Below are 21557 nucleotides of genomic sequence, written 5' to 3' on the forward strand. Positions count from 1 at the left end.
CTCACTGCTGAGCAGAAGTCTGACAGAGGGCTCCATCCCAGAACCTTAAGATTGCGACCTGAGCCAAAGGCAGATGCTTAACCGACTACACCACCCAGAAGCCGCAGCACTTTTTTTTTTTTTTTTTTTTTTTTTTGAGAAGACAAAAGGGGTATGGGGAGGAAGAGAGGGAGTGGGAGATGGAGAATCCCAAGCAGGCTCCACACTCAGCACCCCACCGGGGGGCTCAATCTCACGACTCTTGAGATCATGACTTGAGCTGAAACCAAGAGTCAGGTGTTTAACCAACTGAGCCACCCAGGTGTGGTGGCTTTTAACCCCCCAGTAGAACTTCTTCCAAAATTGGGAGTCAATTCTCTCGAACTCTGCCACTGTGTTATTAACTAAGTTTATGGGATATTCTAAATTTTTTGTTGCCCTTTCAACAATCTTCACGGGGAGTAGATTCTGTACCAAGAAACCATTTCTTTGTTTCTATGCTATGGAGACGGCTTCTTTCCCTAAACCCCAGGAACCAAGCCCTTCTAGCTTCAAACTTCTCTTCTGCAGCTGCCTCTCCTCTCAGCCTTCACAGAACTGGAGGGAGTTGAGGCCTGGCTCTGGATGGCCTTTGGCCTGAGGGAATGCTGTGGCCAGTTTGGTCTTCAATCCAGACCATCAGAGAAGGCTGTTCGGCTCTCTTAGCACTTGTGTGTTCACTGGAGAACTTTAAACTCCAGAACTCTTCCTTTGCATTCACAATCTGGCTGTTTGGAGCGAGAGTCCTCACTTTTGGCCTGGTTCGGCTGTCGACGTGCCTTCCTCACTAAACGTAATCCTTTCTAGTTTTTGGCTTTAAGTGACTCTTCCTTCCACTTGTGCATGAGGAGGTCACCGCAGCGTTATTAACTGGCTTCACTTCCGAGACTCTGTGTCTCATGCAAGAGGAGGGAGACAAGACAACGGCCAGTGGGTGCAGCAGTCAGAACACACACACCAGTTACGTATGGGCACAGTTCACGGTGCCCCTAAACCATCACAGCAGTAACACAAGAGATCGCAATGATGGATCACCATCAAATATGATAATGAAAAAGTTTGAAAGACTGCAAAAATGGCCAAAATGTGACACAGACACAAAGTGAACAAAAGCTGTTGGATCAAGGGCATCCATGCTATGCAGGGTTGCCACGAACCTTCAATCTGTAAACAAAAACAAAAACAAACCCACTGGATCCATAAAGCATAAAATATTTTCTCTTCTTAGAGTCTGGTCTCCTAGTTCCTAATGCAGAACCTCTGTGGATACATCCCCGCTCCCTGGCATTCTAACATTCAAGCTGCCCAGGTCAGCCCTTTTACAGCTGTTGGAAGAACTACTGAGTAGATACACATGAACTTCTACAAACAATATATTGATACAACAGGTGCAGAAGTTCTCCACCTGGGTTAAGAAACCTTCAGGGGTACCTAGGTGGCTCAGTCAGAAAGAGAATCCCATGTTGGTGTCTGCACTCTCGGCTTGCCCCTCCCCCAGCTCCTGCTCTCTCCCAAATAAATAAAAACTGGAAAAAAAAAAAAAAAAAAAAGAAAAGAAATCTTTAGTTCCTAGGTACCCTTTCCTGACCCTACCTCCATTCCATGCCTTCCTGGGCAACCACCAGCTTACACTCCATATTCTTCATTTTGAATTTTCATTCTTGTTTTCCCCTACGGTGCTATGCCAATTTTGTCTCTAAGTGTATATACAGACATTGCTTTATTCTCCGTTTGTGTACGCAGTGGAGTCACACTGTACATTTTCCTTCATGGCTTTTACACACGACTGCTTTAGACTGATGTGTGACGCTGTATTTTTCTTGCTGTAGTCTTACTCTATGGAAACACCACAATCCGTGTGTCTGTTCTTGACTGATAGCTCTTGGGGCTGTTCCCAGGTTCCAGCTTTTGCTGTTCCCAACAGCACCATGAATATTCTCGTAGGTGCCTTCTGGTGCACATACATGTGCACGGGTACGTAACGGAGCGTGGAACGGGTCTCAGGACATGCACGTTTAACTCAGTACTGGGTAATGTCAAACTGTGTTCCAAGGTGACTGTACCAATTAATTTACACTCCTGCCAGCAATAAATAAATGTCCCATTGGCTCCACGTCTTTGCCAACATTTGGCTGCTGTCAGACTGGAAATCTGCTCTGTAGCTAGAATGCAGCGGTATCTTAAAGCAGTCTACTGTGCCTTTTTCTTCAGTGCTGAGGTGGACTGGTCTTCTGTCCCTGCCCTTTCTACTCTCATTAACATTTGAATCAAAAGTTCCGGGGGTAAGAGGAAGAGAGGAACAGGCTCCCTGAAGTGGCCATCTCTGACAGGTCCTGATACGGGCCTCAGCTTAGCTCCGGCAGCCACACAGATCACAGAATGTTAAGGTTAAAGTGCCTCTGCAGTGCGCTTGCTTCTGTGCATTCACAGGGCCTTGTCTTAGATGCTGGGGGGAAGAGGTGAAGAACCCTGATCATCGAGGTGTAGAGACCGACCTGAAGTCACATACACCAGTCTCCATGTGGAGTCAAAGTCCTGTAGGAAAACACAGTGTCACCGAGTGTAGGAGGAGACAGCCCTTGGTGGAGGCGATCCAGAGCCGGGAGGTCAGGAGAGTGAATCTGCAGCACAGAGCCGGCGTGCACAGACTAGCAAAGGAAAGCAGAGGTCAGAGGTGCAGGTGACAGGCCTGGGCCTGCAGGGGACTGTGTGCCAATTTAGAGGCCTCCGGAAGATCCTGAGGGCCTGGGGCAAGGGAAGTGTGAGCAGTGACATCCTGGCTAGAGCGTGGTAAGAAACTGGCAGTGTAAAAGCCAGTCGGGAGAAGTGCTACAACATCTGATTAATCGTCCCTGACCGCACTGCACCGTGGCCTGTGACAAGCCAGCAGTCCCCGGAATGGCTCCAGCAGCTCCTAACGTTCCCATTCATCTGAGGGGGGCGGCGGGCAGCATGGAAAGGTGGCAATGAGGCGGGGCCCGGGTCAGTCATAGACCTAGCTCTGCTTCAAAACCCTGTTACACCACCATCTAGCTGGGCCACCCTGAGCAAGGATTCCCACCTCAGCCTGTCTGCGAAGGGCTGGGGACGGGAGCACTGCCCCACAGAGCAGTCTGAGGCCGAAGGCTGAAGGTGCCGGTACGCATCGAGCCTCAGTGCCTGGCACCGGCTGCAGAGAACACACATTTGGCTCTTACTGTTAGCACTCCGCGATCACTCGGGACGGAAAAGAAATGGTTTGGAAAGGTTTTTGGTTAAGGACTCACACAAGAGGGGTTTCTGCTGAACAACCTACACACAAGAAAATGAAGTGCACACAAGTGAGTCAACAGAGCCCTGGAGTCAGCATTCACGTGAACGCTGCACAGCGCGACCAACTGTACATGGCCAGAGGCTGCCACCGGCCCTAAGCAGCTGGTTCGCCGGAGGATGGCTGGGGCCGGAGGGGAAGGACGGATCACACAGCTGCACGCCGCTCTGTGGGCAAGGAACAGAGGTGCGCAGCCAAGGACACGCCGAGCGCTGAGAGGGAGGTTTGTGGGGGTGGTGGTGGTGGGGTTTACTACCCTAAAGGTCAAGACTGGGCAGTCCCATCAGGGTAAGCTGAAAAACAGAATCCGAAAAGCCAGAAACACTAGAACATAAACCCCCACGGCCTCCATGAAGCTTCTTTGGCAGTGAGTTGTCGTCATCGTCAACACCAAACCCGAAGTCCGTCCCGCACGCAGTAAGAAGGCCAACGCGGGGGATATTAATACCTTTTAATGTTTCACATTGCTTTTTTTCCAGAAGATATATAACAAAATACATAGAATTTAATATGAATCATGAATCTCAGTACAGTGGGCAATTATAGAATGTAAATAAGACAAGCCGATAAAGTATAATCCTTCTTATGGGGGCCAAACATTCCATTCCACTAAGAGAGAATCACAACATGATTAGGCACGAACATATCATACTGCCTATTGTTCTAACTTCTGAGACTGGCAGGCTTGGAGGGAAAAAAAAAAAATTTAAAAAAAAATAAATAAAACTGAACAGTCAACTGCCTCAGTTTCCCCCCATTCTCCTTCTGGTCTACAAAGAACTGCATGGGTGAGGGCCTGAGGCAGAGCCGCAGGGGCAGGGTGAGGCACTCTGCTGACTAAGTGCCAGGCAGACGCAGATGTTCCCTGAGGTGACCAAGAAATGTACTGTGGATCAGCCACTTGGCGTTGCCACCGAGAATCCGGGCTGAGGGGAGGGGTGACCTGCTGGCGGGAGACCTGATGGCCACAGCACAAGTTTCAAATCCAACTTCGAGAGGGACAAGGTGGCCCACACGTAGTCCTGGAAGAGTCCGCACATTCACGCACAAATCTAGAGCTGCGGAGCTAATCCCTCTCCGTCACCTACAAGCTGCAAAGCTAATGGAGCATAAACACTTCCGCCACGATTCCGCCAGGACCAGTCATTTACTGAACAGAAAAAACTCAAAACCGTTTGGTTTTTAAATGAAAATCCTTCACATCCACCTGTGGTCAAAAATAATAACTTATGACATTAAGAGCTTCCTTAAAAAAGCAATTACCACAAAAGAGTTAAATCATTAGGTGTGGGAAGACCTATTTTCCTATGAATGCAGCTCACAGGAAGGGACAGATACAAAGCACACGTGAAAAATAAGGCCGTGATAGTCTGTGTTTTTAGCTTAAAGCTAAAGTTACCCCAAAAAAGTATTACACAAGTTAAATGTTTCTTACTGCAAAAGAGCTCACTTAGACCAACACAAACTATATAAAGGAAAACATTTATTGTTTTTCCCCGTTTAAGGTGCAACTCTGCCTCCCTGCTGAATCCTGGTGGGAATCCCCCTCCAGTGGCAGCTCACATGCTGGAGATTACTTCCAACAGGCCGGCCAAGCGGCTACCTCCTTTCCTAAACACAGTCAGAACTGAAAATAGTCGGTGACACAGGGCACGGAGCAAACGTGGCCAGATTCAACCCTAACTGTACTTGTTCTGACACAGAACTCATCAGGGGAGACCCTGCTAAACGGTCGGTCACAGGGAACGGGACCCGGGAATCCTGGGGCAGTTCTCTCGTGTGGGACAAGCCTACGCAGCTTCCAAAGGACCAAATCGCGCCTCCCATGCACAAGGCATCTTACTTGCATACTCCAGCCAAGACTGGCTTTTGGACAAAAATCGACTACTAACACTTCTCATTTCTAGTATCATTCACACCTTGGAGGAAAAAAGAAAAAAAGAATCAACAGTAGAAAGCTTAACAGTGAGAATCAGCAAACCCACGAAGGGAAGGTCATGCTGAAACTGCTCGACAGCTGTTCCGTCACTGCCCACCACACGGGCTTGAGGCCAGCAACTTCATGGACGCACCGCACCGATGCCCTGCCGAGTGTCAGTTCCAGTCCGTCACGGTGACCCCAGTGGGACGCTGCCCGTCTTCCACACACCACCTGTTACCCAGGAGATCCAAGGGGGCCTTGGGAGCTGTGAGCACAGGACATGCAGGTGCCAAAGTCCAAGACCCTTCCTAAAACCTCCCCTTGGATTTGGGCAAGGAAACACAGTGGTGGTCTGGAGTGTCGGCGGCAGCATCCTCACTGGGGCTTAACCTCAGCAGCCGGCCTGTAGGATGTTTCCCCCAGAGCGCTTGGTCACCGACAGAGTTGTGAACACCTGCGGGGAGGAGAGAGCAGGAGATTTTCAGACACAGGAGGACATGAGCTTAACAGGGAGCAGAGCAGGTAACACCGTAGCCGTCAAGAGTGACTTAGGGACTACTTAAAATGAATACAGCACAAAAGTAACATGACCAAGGATATCACAGCTTCTCCAGATAAAAGGGAAAAAACATTTAAAACCAAGGTGAAAGAGACAAAAACTTAACTTATATTAACTTTATATTACCATGGGCGTGATTAAAGCAATGAAACGCATCACCCAAGTTGCTTGTCAATTCTCTAAAAGAAACGCATAGTAGGAGAGTCTGGATACGCAGAAAGGCATAACGTACTCGGTTACAAACACCCGTGTGCCTGCTCACCTTGGGGATTACAAACGTGGTTAAAGCCCCTGTGCACGCCCCTCCCCTGTCAGTGCTTACCACTCCTCCTCTAACATCTCCTGCACATCTTCTGGGGGTTTTTAAAGACTTTACCCCTAAATAGCAAAATGATGTATGTACTCTTCTGCCCCCTGCTTCCTTGGCTCTGACCTGCATTTCTGTAATTCAGTCACCCATACGGGTACAAAGAGCTCTAATTCTTCTACTCTGCACTGAACAGTATTCAATTAACTACAGCATTCTATGTACACTGTATACCACAGAACCCAATTATTCAAACAGTGAATATATTACCAATTACATATCCAGGCTCCTGTATTACTAATATGTTATTTGCAATACACTCTGTGACATTCTAGCAGTCTCCCTGCACCCACAGCTAAGGTACAATTGCTGGGTTGGAGGGTCACTTCTATGGGACTGGATTCCCAAGGTGCCAGGCCAACTGATACTACCATCTGCAGTGACAGAGGAGCCTGTCTCCTGTCACATCCCTGAAAACATCTGGTGCTTGTGGACCTAGAGCATCTATTCACAAAAACAATGATTCTACAGTGAGCAAAGTCTACTCACAGATTAAAATACACGGAAATTATACTGATCTTAATACAGCAGACTTACAGCAGACCCAGGAATCTCATTTTTAGCAGGAGTCCCAAGTGATTCATTCTAATGCGGGCTTGTTTCAGAGTAGAATTTCTTGTGGAACACCAATGCAGGCAATGCACTGGGAATTTCTGGCAAAACCCAAAGTCTAGAAGTCGTCTGCATGGTCAACTAACCAACAGTTGCTTATCTTCCTAAGTTTTACCAAACAGGAACCCTATGGTCAAAATTTTTAAAAGCGTATACTCGTACATATTTAGAAACAGATTTCCATTCGTGGTCGAATGGAGTAATCGGTACCAAACAAGCTCTCTGGACAAATCTCATGGAACTACTTTAGACACCAGACAACAGGAAATCACCCAAAATGGGGGAACAAGGTGAGCCTTCAACAGTCCTAGCTTTCTACCCAGAAGCATTTAAAAGACACTGGTGCAGCCCAGAGAGAGCACAGACATCTCGGGGACTTGGAGAAACGGAGTGGAGACTGGGGAGGCCGAGGTGGCTGGGATCTGTGGGGCCAAATGCCCAAGAGGAGGCAGCTACCCAGAGAAAGAACTGTCCCTTCATCTCTGCCTGAATACCAAGCTATGCACGCACATCCCGGTGGCAGGACCCCAGGAGCCAGAGAAGCACCACCGGAGCTGCAAACTGAACCAGCACCAGAACCCACTCAGGGCTGGGAAACGTTCCAGTTTGCACCAACTGCAGTCCAAGAGACTTCTCTGGGCCCCTGGAGCCATCAGGAGCGACCTCAAAAAGCCCCATCTAAAAACAGGGCTAGCCCCAGAGTAAAAGCTACTCTAGACCACCCTAAAAAAGCTTAAAGACAAGCTTCCAGAGGATCAAGTGATCTACTGGGACATTAACCATCGACCACAAGAAAACCCAGTCCTCTTTAAAGGAAGACAACAAAACCCAGGTACTTGGCATAGACTCAAAGTACTAAATGATGAGGGGAAAGAAAAGAAAGAAACCTGTCAACCTAGAATTCTATGGTCAACAAAAACTTCCCTCCTCCAGGAAGAAAGCAAAATGGAGACATTTCAGACAAACAAAAGCTAAGCGACTTTGTCACTATCAGACCTACACTAATGTTACAAAAATGTTACCTAGACCTACAAAAACGCTACAGGAGGGTCTTCTGGCTGAGGGAAATGCAACCAGAGGGTAATAAGCCTCTAACTCACCACCCCCGGCTAGCCCAACTCTTCTAAGCCCCGCCCCTCCTTGTAGCAGGCTGGGCTCTGGGTCCCAGTCCTTAAGTTCTTATTTCCTGTGTCACCTGAACCCACCCCTTTTTATTCTTGACCTTGCCTTTTCCATTGGTTCTTCCTTCTGGGCTTTTAAACTGGCTCACATTGCATTAATTAAAAAAAACAAAAACAAAAACAAAACTACCTCTCCCTCGACCTTGTGATCATCTCTACCACCACCGTCTCTTATCCTCTTTACAGACTAAATCTTAAGCTGTTGGTACTTACAGTCTATTTTGATTCCTCATTTCACTGAAATCTGGCTTCGGTCCCAGCCACACCCATGGGTCATCAAGAACCCTCTGGCTGCCAAACCCAGAGGGCACCTTGCAGTCTTCCCTTCACACAGCCCTCTGTAACACTTCTTGTCATCCGCCTCACCTCCCTTTTAACAACTCTCTCCTCTCTCGTCCCATGAGAATGACCGTGGCTTCTCCCGCCGTGGCACGGAGGCACGCTGAACTCCCATCTCCCCCAGCTCGCAGGCCAGCTATGCTGCACCAATGCCGCCACTGAGGCCGGGAGGCACTGCCCTAGGCTTCCGCCCCAGCTCTCCCCAACTCAGACACCCTCACATTATATCTCATTCAGTCCACTCTCCCTTTTAGGCACCATCTCTCCAGCCACTGTGTCCCTCCTGAACCACCCACCAGTAAGACCTAACAAACACCTCTTCCTGGACACTTCCAACCCACCCTGTCTCAGACCCGCACCTCCCTCTCCCTTCATCCAGCAGCTCTCAGTGACGGCCATCACCAGGCCACACATCTGCAATGGACGCTGCTTCTGTCTCTATTCCTGCTGATAAGCAATTATGAGGTTTACATAGCTGCTTCTCTGTCGTATCTGGTTGCTCTTTGTGGTAACACAGATACTTAACTCACATCTTAAAATTCTGATTGAACTATCGGGAAGTTTTTGCTCATTTCCAAAACAGCCTCATGAAGACCTGTCGTGTGGATCACACAATATACACTTTCACCCTATTAGACATGAGGCGCCCAGGGCTTGCTTTGGCTGGGATCATGTATGGAAGCAGGAAGCATCGCTTCGTAACCGTGTGAGCACCAAGGTGTGCTCACCTACACCTCCTTCCCCTCTGTGACTTAGCCAGAGATGCCCTGGGAAGGGGCTACTCCTACCAGTCGGGCCCTGGAGGGAAGGGAGCAGGTGCGGCTGACCCAGGACAACCACAGGGCACCGGCACGGAAAAGACCTGTTTTTATAAGCAAAACACCACCACCACCACCCAGACTGTCCATCTGTACTGCCCAGTCATGAAAATGTAGAAGGGCTTTGAGTTCATTAAATATAGAAGCATATTTGGTTACTGAGTACAATGAAGATTTCAAGCCAAACCTTACTGGTCACACCAAGTAGGCTGGAGAGAACAGCATTAAGTTTCTGTGGAGTGCAACTGGCCTCCCCTACACCCAGGCTGACCCTCGCCAGCCACGAAGTCTTCCTGAGATGGGAGGCCAGGGCTTGTTTGAGAGAGTCCCGTGAGGAAACTGTACTCATCGAGTACCCACGTCTGCGCTGGCGCACCTGGACACACCTGGGCAAACGTTCTGGTCAGCTACCCCCTTGATTCCTGAGAAGTAACTGGTTTCCCAGCTTTTAATATAAAGACAAAAGAGCAAAGAAATCAAGGCCACTTTGACATATGCAGGTCAAAGCAATAGGAATCAGCACCCAAACTACTTTTGAATAAAAGGAGAAAAACTTTTGTGTAAAAGAGGAACAAACCAAAAAACAAAAAAAAAAAACAAACAAACAAAACAAAACAGAACATTACTGAGAAAAGTAGTGACAAAAGTCTTTTTAACCTCTTCTATACCAATATATGGTACATATTGTTATGTACAATATGTACCATATATATGGTGTATGTATATATATGGTATATATATACCAATATTATAAGCATCTTAAAAAATTCAAACCCAAGTAATAATAGACAGTATTTTAAAACATTAAAATGTTTTAATGGGCGTCTGGGTGGCTCAGTGGGTTAAAGCCTCTGCCTTCGGCTCAGGTCATGATCTCAGGGTCCCGGGATAGAGCCCTGCATTGGGCTCTCTGTTCAGCAGGGAGCCTGCTTCCTCCTCTCTCTGCCTGCTTCTCTGCCTACTTGCGATCTCTGTCAAATCAATAAATAAAACCTTAAAAAAAAAAAAAATGAAGCCAGAAGAAAATACAAACAATTCACCTCATTAAAAAATACGGTGGCAAAGATATGTAAAAATTCTTTACAGTTAGTCCTTTTTTACTAACACAGGAAAAAAAAATTACACTGAATTTTGCAACAGTTTTATTAGCACTCCTACTAAATTCATGCTGATAACACTGTAAAAGCTATGGCAACTCTTTTGAAAAGCAATAAAATACCTTTGTTTAAAATAAATATGCAACTGTGGACAAGGACAGAAAGACAATATATGATAATGAAAACAGAGGTGTTAGGATGATATCATGGGCAATTTAAAATACCATCAAACATGCTGGCTTCAACTATTATAAAGGAAGAAGGATAAAAGCCAGCTAATATATTACAGCAAATTTCAGGCTTCTGAATTTATAAGCTTGAGTTTTATTTCTCAGAAATTAATTTAGAAACAGAACTGGAAGGAGATCTGGAAAGAAAAGGAAACTCAGGGCGCCTGGGTGGCTCAGTCAGTTTTAAGTGGCTGACTCAGATTTCGGCTCAGGTCATGATCTCAGGGTGGTGAGCCGGAGCCCCAGGTCAGACTCCACGCCAGTGCAGAGACTGCTTAAAATTCTCTCTCCTTTACCCTATCCAGCTCACACAAACTTGCTCTCTCTTAAAAAGAATAAAAAAAGACAAAGAAAAGAAAAGAAAACCCATCAAGGGGTGCCGGGGTGGCTCAGTTGGTTAAAGCCTCTGCCTTCGGCTCAGGTCATGATCCCAGGGTCCTGGAATCGAGCCCCACATCGGGCTCCCTGTTCAGCAGGGAGTCTGCTTCCCTTCCTCTCTCTCTGCCTGCTTGTGATCTCTGTCTGTCAAAGAAATAAATTTAAAAATCTTAAAAAAAAAAAAAAAGAAAGAAAGAAAAGAAAAGAAAACCCATCAAAAATACAGAATGTTTTTAAAAGAATTTTTAAAAAGCGCTTATCTATTTGTCTTGTATTGACAACATGGTCATGGTAAAGATGTGGAAAAGCCAAAGTGCCACACTGCTGATCAGTCTAAATGAGAAAAAAAAAGATAAGGTGAATTTTTGCAAGATTTAAAAAAATTTTTTAAAGGATTATTTATTTATTTGAGAAACAGAGAGTGGGAGAGAGCGAGCGCGCAGGCACACGTACAAGCTGGAGGAAGAGGGAGCCGGCTTCCCCTGAGCCGAGAGCCCGATGTGGGACTTATCATGACCTGAGCTGAAGGCAGTTGCTCAACCAACTGAGCCACCCGGACACCCTTATTTTTACAAGATTTTTGTGTGCATGTAGCCTCTTTAGAATTTTCATAAAAACACATCTTTTTAAAATGAACACAGAGGCCACCCCTGCATGCTTCTCTGTGCCAGCACAAAGGACACGTACAAAGGTCAAGTGCTGCTGTTAGGCACGCCCCTCACCTTCAGATCCGCCACTGCAGCCCCATCTCACAAGCCCCCCTACTCCAGGCTGCGATCATGTTGAAAACTAAAATTTTTGATGTTCAGCACAAAGACTGACTTAAAAACATTTCACTGGGGTCTTTCCTAATGCTCTCTCCTCATGGCCTATTATTTTTCCCCTACAAATAAACTTGGTTAGTTGAAATTACTACTCTAAATGATGTGCAGTCATCTTCCCACTCAATTACTGCTGCTCAGAAATCCCGAATAAATCAGCACCTCGCTATCTTCACACTGAATAACGCTAACACACAGACAATGCTCCAGGCTCCTCCCCATTACCCACACTGACACCAAAGAGATCTCAGTCAAAACAACAGTACTCCCTCCTTCTAGAGCAGTTCCTCAACTGAGGAATCTGCCAACTCTTCTCACTAATGACACTTCAGAACCAAAAGCTGGTTGCTCAACTGCGGGGGTTCTGTTCTGTTATCAGAACGCCATGAAGAGCACTCAGTGACTCACTCCGCAAACCACCCACGGCTGGCCCAGAGCTGTGGCTCGTTCTCAACACTTTAAAACAGTGCTCGGGACCAGTTTTTAACTTATTATTACCTCTAATTCAACCCATGGACTGGCATTGGTGAAATCCAATAAAAATGTATCAGAAAATAAAATTTTAAAAGGCATGTAAAACTAAACGCCAAGCTCCGATACGGTCAGAGAGCTTGTCAAGTTCCTACCCCACCCTTGTTCCCTTCCCTTCTGCCCGGATCTCACGTGGACGAGTAACACTGTGGGCGGCACATCTCAACAGCATAAAGCCAGACACGGAAAAGTACTGGATCTGGTAGCTAACTGAATGATTGTCCAAGTCAGACCTACCATCTAACACAGAAAAAGTAATCCCTTAAAGCTCCCTACAAATCAGATTTCACTTTCCCTTGTTCAAGATGCTGTAAAAAAATACTTCCATGGTTGGGAGAACAGAAGACTTTGGTTTCTCAAAATCTGATTTGCAAGCAAGTAGTACTTACTGAGGGAGGAAAAAAAAAAAAAAAAAAAAACACTCCCCTCTTGCCTGAATGGAAGAAAATAACTGTAAATCATATATCTAATAAGAAGTTTGTATCTAAAATATACAGAGAATTCATACAATTCAATAGCAAAAAATCAAATACAATTAAGAAACAAGCAGGTCTGCACAGACATTTTTCCAAAGACATCCGAATGGTCAACAAGTATATGAAAAAATGTTCCACATTATTAATCATCAGGGAAATGCAAATCAAAACTAAAATGAGACACCAGCTCACACCTATTAGTATGGATATTAACAAAAAGGAAAGAATTAAGTGTTGGCGAGCATGTGGAGAAAAGGGAACCTTGTGCACTGCTGGGGGAAATACAAGTTGTTGCAACCACTATGGAAAACAATACGGAGGTTCCTTAAAAAGAGAACTATCTATATGATCCAGGAAGTCCAATATTAGGTATGTACCCCCCCAAAACAAAAAAGACCAATTTGAAAAGGTATCTGCACCAGGGCACCTGGGTGGCTCAGTCAGTTAAGCAACTGCCTTCAGCTCAGGTTATGATCCCAGGGTCCTGGGATTGAGTCCTGCATCAGGCTCTTCGCTCAGTGGGGGGGAGTCTGCTTCTCCCTCTGACCACAACCCACCACCGTCACTTATGCTATCTCTCTCACTTACTCTCTCCCTCAAATAAATAGATAAAATCTTACAAACAACAACAGCAACAACAATAAAAACTCAGAGAAAACAGACTGGTGGTTGCAAGAGGCAGGGGTGGTAAGCAGGAAAAGTGGGGATGAACTATTTTCTTTTCTTCTTGTTTCTGTTTTTAAATAAAGGTTTTTTTATGATTTTATTTTTAAGTAACCTCTATACCCAACATGTGGCTTCAACTCATGACCCTGAGATCAAGAGTCACATGCTCTTCTGCTGAGCAGCCGGGCCCCAGGAGAGAAGCTTTTTCCCAGTATGCACCTCTCCCCACCCCACCCCCAGCCCCCTCAGGAAATGCTGTAAGGATGACCTTGAGTGAAGCCACATCTTCTTCTTCTTCTTTTTTTTTTTTAGATTTATTTATTTGACAGACAGAGATCCTAAGTAGGCAGAGAGGCACGCAGAGAGAGAGAGGGGAAAGCAGGCTCCCTGCCGAGCAGAGAGCCTGATGCGGGGCTTGATCCCAGGACCCTGAGATCATGACCCGAGCCAAAGGCAGAGGCTTAACCCACTGAGCCACCCAGGCGCCCCGAAGCCACATCTTCTAATAACGCAATGCCGGGGAGAACCCAGCCTAGACAAACTGCACAGCGCGGCTCACCAACCCTATGACTGCAGCACCACCTCTGTTTTAGCTACTGTGGAAACTAAGGTGGCTGAAAAGCTCGGTGCTGTGGCCAGGCCTGTCTCCCACACAGTCATGTTGCCACCAGGAAAATCATGTCCATTTCTTGAATTCCATGTCCAACACTGTGGAAGGGATGAGGAAGTGGAGTGCCATCTGCACAGTCTCTGAAGCCAGACTGGTTGGGTGTGAATCCGGGTTCTCCCAGTTCCGAGCTGGAGAACCAGGGACAAGTTATTCAACCTCCCTGTCCTCCATTCCCCATCTGTCAAATGGAGCAACGACTGCCCCCCACCCAGGGAATTCTTATACGGACCCCGCAGAGAGCAGACTGCCTGACACACAGAGGAAGGCCTGACGAACACCGCCGCTAGGTTCGGCATCACTCGCCGGAACCTGCTTTAAGCCACAGCTGCCCATCACTCCCACCTCTTCCCTGTCCCACTTGCCATCAGTTGGCAAGAACCACGAAGCCCACTTCCTATTTCTTTCCCAAACATATCAAGGTCTCCCGCTGCCCAGCCCCTCCTGCTCCCTTACTTCCCAATGTGCTGCTCTGGTCCAGTAGGTCCAAGACCCCAACGTAGCCAGGGACTGATTTCTTTCCACAATGCAAATGATCACATTACCCCCCGAGCTAACCTTCTCTCGGCCGAACCCCAATGCCCCAAGTATAGAGCCCCAAAACACCCTACCTTGGTTTACAAGGCTATGACCTAGCATAATTATTTCCCCCTCTCTCTGGACTCTGCAAACTACAGCAGTACTAAGAGCTTTCCAGTTCCATGAAGGAACAGGACCTCTCTCACAGAGCCTTGTCTTTGGTGCTCCCTCTGACTAGCTAACTACAACACATCCCACTCGTGGTAGACAAGAACTAAATCAACCGTCCTGCCCCCCGCGTCCCTACCCCAGACACCACTCTGGACTGATCCTGATCTGGGGGCTCGACCCCCTGAACTGCAACCAGTCCCTTACCCAGCTGCCTCCTGCTCTGTCTTAATCTCATCTAAAACCTCTGCTCTAGCCTCACAAGCACCCAGTATGGTGCCACACACATAACTGCACATGAAGTATGTTCGCAGACAGACCACCCAATTTTTCTCATTAATCAACATTTTTTAAGCCCTATCAAATCAATGCAACCTCCAAGCTTCAAAGTCACAGGAGAACCAACAGATGGAGATGTACAGCAGCAAATGCTTACAGAGGTCCCCAGATGTGCCAGGTCCACCAGGGAGAAGAGGCCTTTGGCGGACCTGCCTGCAGGCAGGGGCCTCAGAAAGACACCCTACCTCTTTGGCACACCTCTCTGCCCAGCCCGCAGTCCTCCTGCCAGATGCCCCCGCACTCACCGCTGCTGGGCCACCACACAGACAGGGGAATTGGTCTTCTCATCAGCCCAGCGAGAGCTAAACTCAGATTTACAAAGTTCGACACTCACATATGCAAGCTGAGAAGTCATCTTTTCATCCATGTCAGAGATAACTGCTGTCATTTTTTAGTATCTCGGACTGGTTTTTTAGCACTCACTGTTGTGGGTTACTGTTGTGGGTTAAATCTCCCAGAAAGATATCCTCAAGTCGTAACCTCTGACCCCTGTCAACATGGCCTTATTTGGGTAATACCAGCTGGACTTGAGCGGCTACTCCAATGACCAACGTCCTAGTAAGGGGCATCCAGACACAGACACACAGGAGGCAAGGCCGTGCACATGAAGACGGAAGTGGAGACTGCAACGATGCAGGACTGAGCCAAGGACTGAGCCAAGGACAGCCAAGGACGCCAGCAACCACCAAAAGTTTGGAAGAGGCCAGGCAAGACCCTTCTCAAGAGCCCCACGAGGGAGCATGGGCCTGCTAACACCTTGATTTCAGACTTCCTGCCTCCAGAACTATGCAAGAATAAATTTCTGTTGTGTTAGGCCACCCAGTGTGTGGTACTTGGTTACCACAAGTCTTTTTAAAGCATCATATCATATACTAATATTTATCTCATAGAACACGTTTTTTGAAAAAAAATGATCTTAGTTGGTTCCTTCCTGAGGCAGACAGTCATTTCACCGAACAAAAAAGATACATTGTACAATCTTTAGGAACTTCAATCTGGACTCTCTTTCAATCTGGGGGTCATATTTTTAAAAGATCAGTTCTATTTCCCCCAAACAGAAGTTTTCTATGAATAATGCCCTGGTCACTACACGCACTAATATTTTATACATCTATTAATACAGAGGAGGATCCTATCCCTAATCATAGAAAAGGCAAAGCAGAAAGAAACCAAAACCTTTTTCCAGGTCTTAAAGTTGGCCTTTCACACACTCAGCAAAGAGCTCAGTTGTGGGAGGGCAAAAAGAGCAGAGATCAACCAGGTAACAGGCTGTAAAACAAAACCAGGCACGAGTGAGCACACAAGTGTGAAAGCACACGTCCACCCCGGAAACCGTGGACTCCGCGGCCAGTTAACAGCTACGATTTTCAGCTCCACAGCTGAGGTGGTCTAATACAAGCCACCTCCTCTCAGCCTCCGCCGTGGCCTCCAAAGTAGACACACTTTTGGTTTACAAGGATGGCTTCACAGTAAGCAGGACAACATTCAACTCTTGCATGATCCCAGACAAGCATAAGATACACTGAGAGTCAGAGGCCCAGAGCGGTCAAGTTCCATTTCTCGTGTCATTTGCCATCTTTTAAAAAAGCATCCATTTCAAGTCTCATCCTTTGATACCAAAACTAAAGAGGCAGAAAACATCATCTAGCCTTGAGGTGGCTCTGGGGTAACAGGATTGAAGCTCTTTCTGGGTATGAATGTCACTACTTTCGAATGCCATGAAAATAATTTAGGAGACATGATAAAATTTAAGGCATATCTCTATAAATAAATCACTGTCATCATTTTTACCATTAGCATGAAACTACTATCCAGCTCACACAAGAAACGAAAGTATCTGAAAAAGGAAAATTCCTTTCTAGAGACAGGGCTCCTTTTGAGGTATTCCATTATGAATGAAACTGAAAGGAGGTACAGCAGTAGCTCAACTACAGCAGAAAGACACTAACTTCAGAGTCCTGGACTTGCCCCTTGCAAGCCAGGTGCCACTGTGCATTCTGAACAGAGCTGTCAAAGTGCAGGAGACCCACCTCCGCGCACACGGGATGGATGCCGATGGTACTGTCCAGCTGCTTTTTCGTCAGCCCACACTTCAGGGCAGCTGCAAAGCCTTGTGTCACTTCTCCAGCATTCGGACCCAGTATGTGGAAGCCCACAACACGTTCCTAAGATGTAAAATAAAGGAATACAGTTACATTGATTCTTTCCCTCTTAACAACCTAGAATGTGGACCTGGTCTATTCTAAAAACCCTGATCAGAAATGATTAAAAACTTGTATTAATACTTGCTAAAAGTGACTTAGGCTGGAGATACTCCAACAGGGGACCAGTAGAGTGTGGTAGTTATAAGCAAACAAGAAGGGAGAAAAAAGAGTCAGCCTTGAGCAATGAGGAAGGAAATCATTAAAAGCAAACATATCTACAACTCCATAAGCAACAAAATGTTCTGGAAAATGTTTTCAAAGGGCAGTTCTGTCCTCATCTCCTCTATCTGGCTGCCTCAAAGCTCCAGATAAACTACGTGGGATAGCTGTAACATTTAAAAGCAGTCATTTCCGGGTGCCTGGCTGGCTCAGTCGGTAGAGTATGCCACTCTTATCTTGGGGTCGTGAGTTTGAGCCCCATGCTAGGTGTAGAAATGACTTTATAAAAAGTAAAAATCTACGGGGGCCTGGGTGGTGCAGTCAGTTAAGGCACCTGACTCTCAGTTTTGGCTTAGGTCATGATCTCAGGGTTGTGAGGTCAAGCCCCACATTAAACTCCATGCTCAGCATGGACTCTGCTTAGGTCTCTCTCTCGCCCTCCCCTTATTCACCTCCCACCCACTCTTTTGCTCTCTAAAATAAAGTCTTTTTTTAAAAATTGGGAAAAAATAAGTAAAAGCAGTTGTTTAAATTAAAAAATCATCTTAACTAAGGCTTTGGAGGTAGAAAGAATAGTTAGACTTAAAACTCTTCCAATCTGAAACCATTTCTGAAACAAACAGAGAACAATGTTGGCAACTCTGAATAAACTCTAAATCCCAAACTCCAGATACCTCTGCCAAAGGGCTGAGAAATCTGGTGCATTCTAATGTTCAGACTTCCTGACTGAGCGATTCCACCTCCTCACCACAGATAAGGCACCTCAGGCTGCTGGGTTCACAGCCTTACCTAAGGTTCAATCATGGCCTGGAAAACAATCAGGAAGGTTGTCCTGTTGCCAAAGTACTGTAATAATATTCCTCCTTGAAATCTTGCATTATTTATCCTGCCCATTGTGGGTTTAGTATATGGAGAAAGCACTAAACACACTGCACTTAAAATATACTAGATTTATGCTTAATAATATGGATAGATCTCAAAGAAAGAGATTTTTTTAAAAAGTTGCAGGCTTCTGAGGGGACCACTCTTAAACCATAACGGGCAGCAAACGTAAAAACAGGAACAGGCGAGGCACTCACATCAAAACAGTGTTGCTTCGGGGGCTGGGGATGAGTACAGGATCGAGAAGGAATACCAAAGACTACACAGGCATAGGGTAATGCTTAAGAGCATGGGATCTACACTGCCTGGGATTAGTTCCAACTCTGCTATGAAGGAGGTAAGTGAGCTGAGCACAGTCACTTAACCTCCCGGTGCTTCACGCCTCACAGGACTACTTAAGAACGAAGTTAATACACGTGGACCTCCAAGTAGTACATGGTACAGAGTAAGTACTCTGTAACATCAATTGTTACAAATTTCTTCTGTGAAGGTTTCTCTCTTATAAGAGAAAGGCTCTAAAGCAAACACACCAGAGTGTGACCATTCTTTGAATCTGAATGGTCAGTTCTTTCCCCATCTTCCTGTAAATGTTAGTATTTCATGTAAGAAAAGAATAAAAGCCTGGCAAATAAACACTGGAAAAACCAAGCACAGGTAGACACTATGAAGTGATTGACTCAAAATGAATAAAGCATATGCCTCAAGGACGGTCAAGTTCTAGAAGCATGCTTTTGTATAAAACTGCTTATTACAGATGAATGACAAGTATTCACCTTTTCTAATACTATTTTTGTGTCTGAAAATAACTGAAAAGAGTATCAACCTCCTTATCGCCTCAACCATTTTAATTAAGATGGGCTCATTAGCAGTGAAAACTATTTTTCATATTATATTTAAAAAGTGTCATTTGAGGGGTGCCTGGGTGGATCAGTCAGTTGAGCATCTGCCTTCAGCTCAGGTCACGACCCCAGGGTCCAGAAATAGAGCCCCGAGGCTGCTGTTACTCCTCTGCTAGCACTCTCTCTCACATGCTCTCCCAAATAAATAAAATCTTAATAAAGTGTTACTTGAACAAATGACACAACAGTGAAAAAAAGACAACAGACTACATACAGGGAAAACAGATTTGCTTGGTCTAAAGGAAAATGTGGCGGCTTCATTGACTGCTCCAAGCAACAAGCAAGTGAACGATCTCCTGCTTGAGGGAGACCCCAGACAGCTGGAGAGAACATTGCACACCTTCCCTTTTCGTCTAAAGCAGGATTGATAGTTAATGTATACTCAAAACACTTTAAATGATAAAAGCTATGTGTGCAAAGGAAATAAGTGCATAAAATTGTTCTTTATGTCAACAGCATCCTAGTGCCTTCATTTACTAAATGCATCTAGAATGATCCTTTTCATGGGAGAACCAGATTTTCCTATACTGCTCTCTGAGGCAGTAGTTTCTCAACAGGGTATATGTTCAATTATAATTATATTCAAATTATTCAAATCCCCAAATAAGAAAAGTCCATTTATTTGGCTTTTAACTATGGATTCTTTAGCATGATTTACATTTTTACTCACGCTTTTTTCTTTTTAAAGGTAAGATCCCAGCTAAGTTAAAAATACCAGTTCTCTTCAGATACAATCCACAAGTATGTGTGTGTACATGCATGTGTTCTGAGTATGGGAACGGCAGCCAAAAAAGACAGAAAATCCAAGCATGTCTTCAATCACTTTATAGGCATGGAAGTAAGTCCTGTGAGGTCAAGGAGTTTGCCCGCAGGCTTTTCGTTACCGGTTGTTACATTCAGCACTCACCAATGAAATCTTAAATCAGAACCCAATTAAGAGCTCTTCCTAGGGGCACCTGGGTGGCTCAGTGAGTTAAAGCCTCTGCCTTCGACTCAGGTCATGATCCCAGGGTCCTGGGATCGAGCCTGCTTCCCCCTCTCTCTCTGCCTGCCTCTCTGCCCACCTGTAACCTCTCTCTCTCTGTGTCAAATAAATAAAAAATATCTTTAAAAAAAAAAAAAAAAGAGCTCTTCCTGCTGCACATTCTCATTAGGGCCAGCTGCTTAGGATATAAACATGTATTACTCCTGTTCTTTTTCATTTTCTCATTATTCCTAGAAGTCACTGACTTCATGGCTTTTTATGAACACACACAGTTCTAAGTCGTTTCTGTGGTCTGTGCTCACAAGGTTGGGGGGCCTCTTGACCCTGTGCAGGGACCCGAGCTGAGGACGCTGAGAGCAGACCAAGTGGTGTCACTGTGGCCCTTGCCCTCAGTGTCCACACGGCTGGGAAGACCAACAAGTAAAATACTACAGGAATGCATGCCCATGATGTGATTAAAACAGAATTACGTATTAAAAACAAAATGAAGTTACTGAAAAAAAGGATTCAATGAGCATTTCACTTACATTGTCTTTGATATTACAGATTACTTTTGCATAACATTTGTTGTTATCTCTTGATGGAATTGTCCACTCCAACGGCCAGAAGTAACTATGGTAAACCTGAGAAGATAAACAAACAATTTCAGACCCATTATCTTAAGAAGTATGTCTGTCAAACACCAGCTGTGGATTAAAAATACTGGAGGCTCTTGATACTCAGACTTTCATTAAATAATAAGATCCATGCAATAAATAGGAATTTGGTCAGATAGTAAATGACCTTAAACTTGTTGTCAGGCCCCTTTGCTAAAGGCTCATCCCTTAATTATATCTCAATCTCAGAAAAGTAAACCTTAAGTAATAATAACAACAGAAAGCAAGCAAACAAGAGAAAGAAGCCAGGTAATTACTTGCTGTCTTACATCAAAAAAACAAGAGAAAAAAATAACCCAACACTATCTTGCACAGGAATGACAACTTTGGGCAAGACACAAGTAAGTCACCAGGAGCAATTACAGCAATTATCCAGTTCCTTCCTTGATGCTTCCAAAGACATTCCCTCCTTTGGAGGAATTTATAATTCACCGAAAGCAATGAAGACCACAAGGAGGGAGGCCGGGAAGATGAGAGGCGGAAGGGTGCAGGTATCTTGACTGATGCTTCATGAACTTAAATCTGGGTGACTACAGAGATTTTTTTTTTTCCACCTTCAGCTGCCAGTCTTAATTCAAAACATTTATTGGTTGGCTACCCCCCGGCCCACTTTTTAAAAAAGATTTTGTTTATTTATTTGACAGAGATCACAAGTAGGTAGAGAAGCAGGCGGGGGTGTGTGGGGGGGGGAAGCAGGCTTCCCGCCGAGCAGAGAGCCTGATGTGGGGCTCGATCCCATGACCCTGGGATCGAAC

At 45.6% G+C, this 21557-nt stretch overlaps 1 protein-coding gene across 2 annotated transcripts in view; it reads right to left on the reverse strand.

Annotated features, from left to right (window-relative positions):
• Window positions 1–3764: 3764 nt before the first annotated feature.
• TXNRD1 (thioredoxin reductase 1) overlaps window positions 3765–21557 on the reverse strand; it is a 64886-nt gene continuing 47093 nt past the window's right edge. For both annotated transcript variants that reach the window (XM_059402219.1, XM_059402218.1), the window contains exons 13-15: window positions 20674–20769; window positions 17048–17182; window positions 3765–5703 (exon numbers count right to left, since the gene is read on the reverse strand). In XM_059402219.1, coding sequence (XP_059258202.1) covers window positions 5641–5703; window positions 17048–17182; window positions 20674–20769 — 294 coding nt within the window. In that variant the 3' untranslated portion in view covers window positions 3765–5640. The remainder of the gene's footprint in view (window positions 5704–17047; window positions 17183–20673; window positions 20770–21557) is intronic.

The sequence above is a fragment of the Mustela nigripes genome, chromosome 6 (assembly GCF_022355385.1).
Source record: "Mustela nigripes isolate SB6536 chromosome 6, MUSNIG.SB6536, whole genome shotgun sequence".
Lineage (NCBI taxonomy): Eukaryota > Metazoa > Chordata > Mammalia > Carnivora > Mustelidae > Mustela > Mustela nigripes.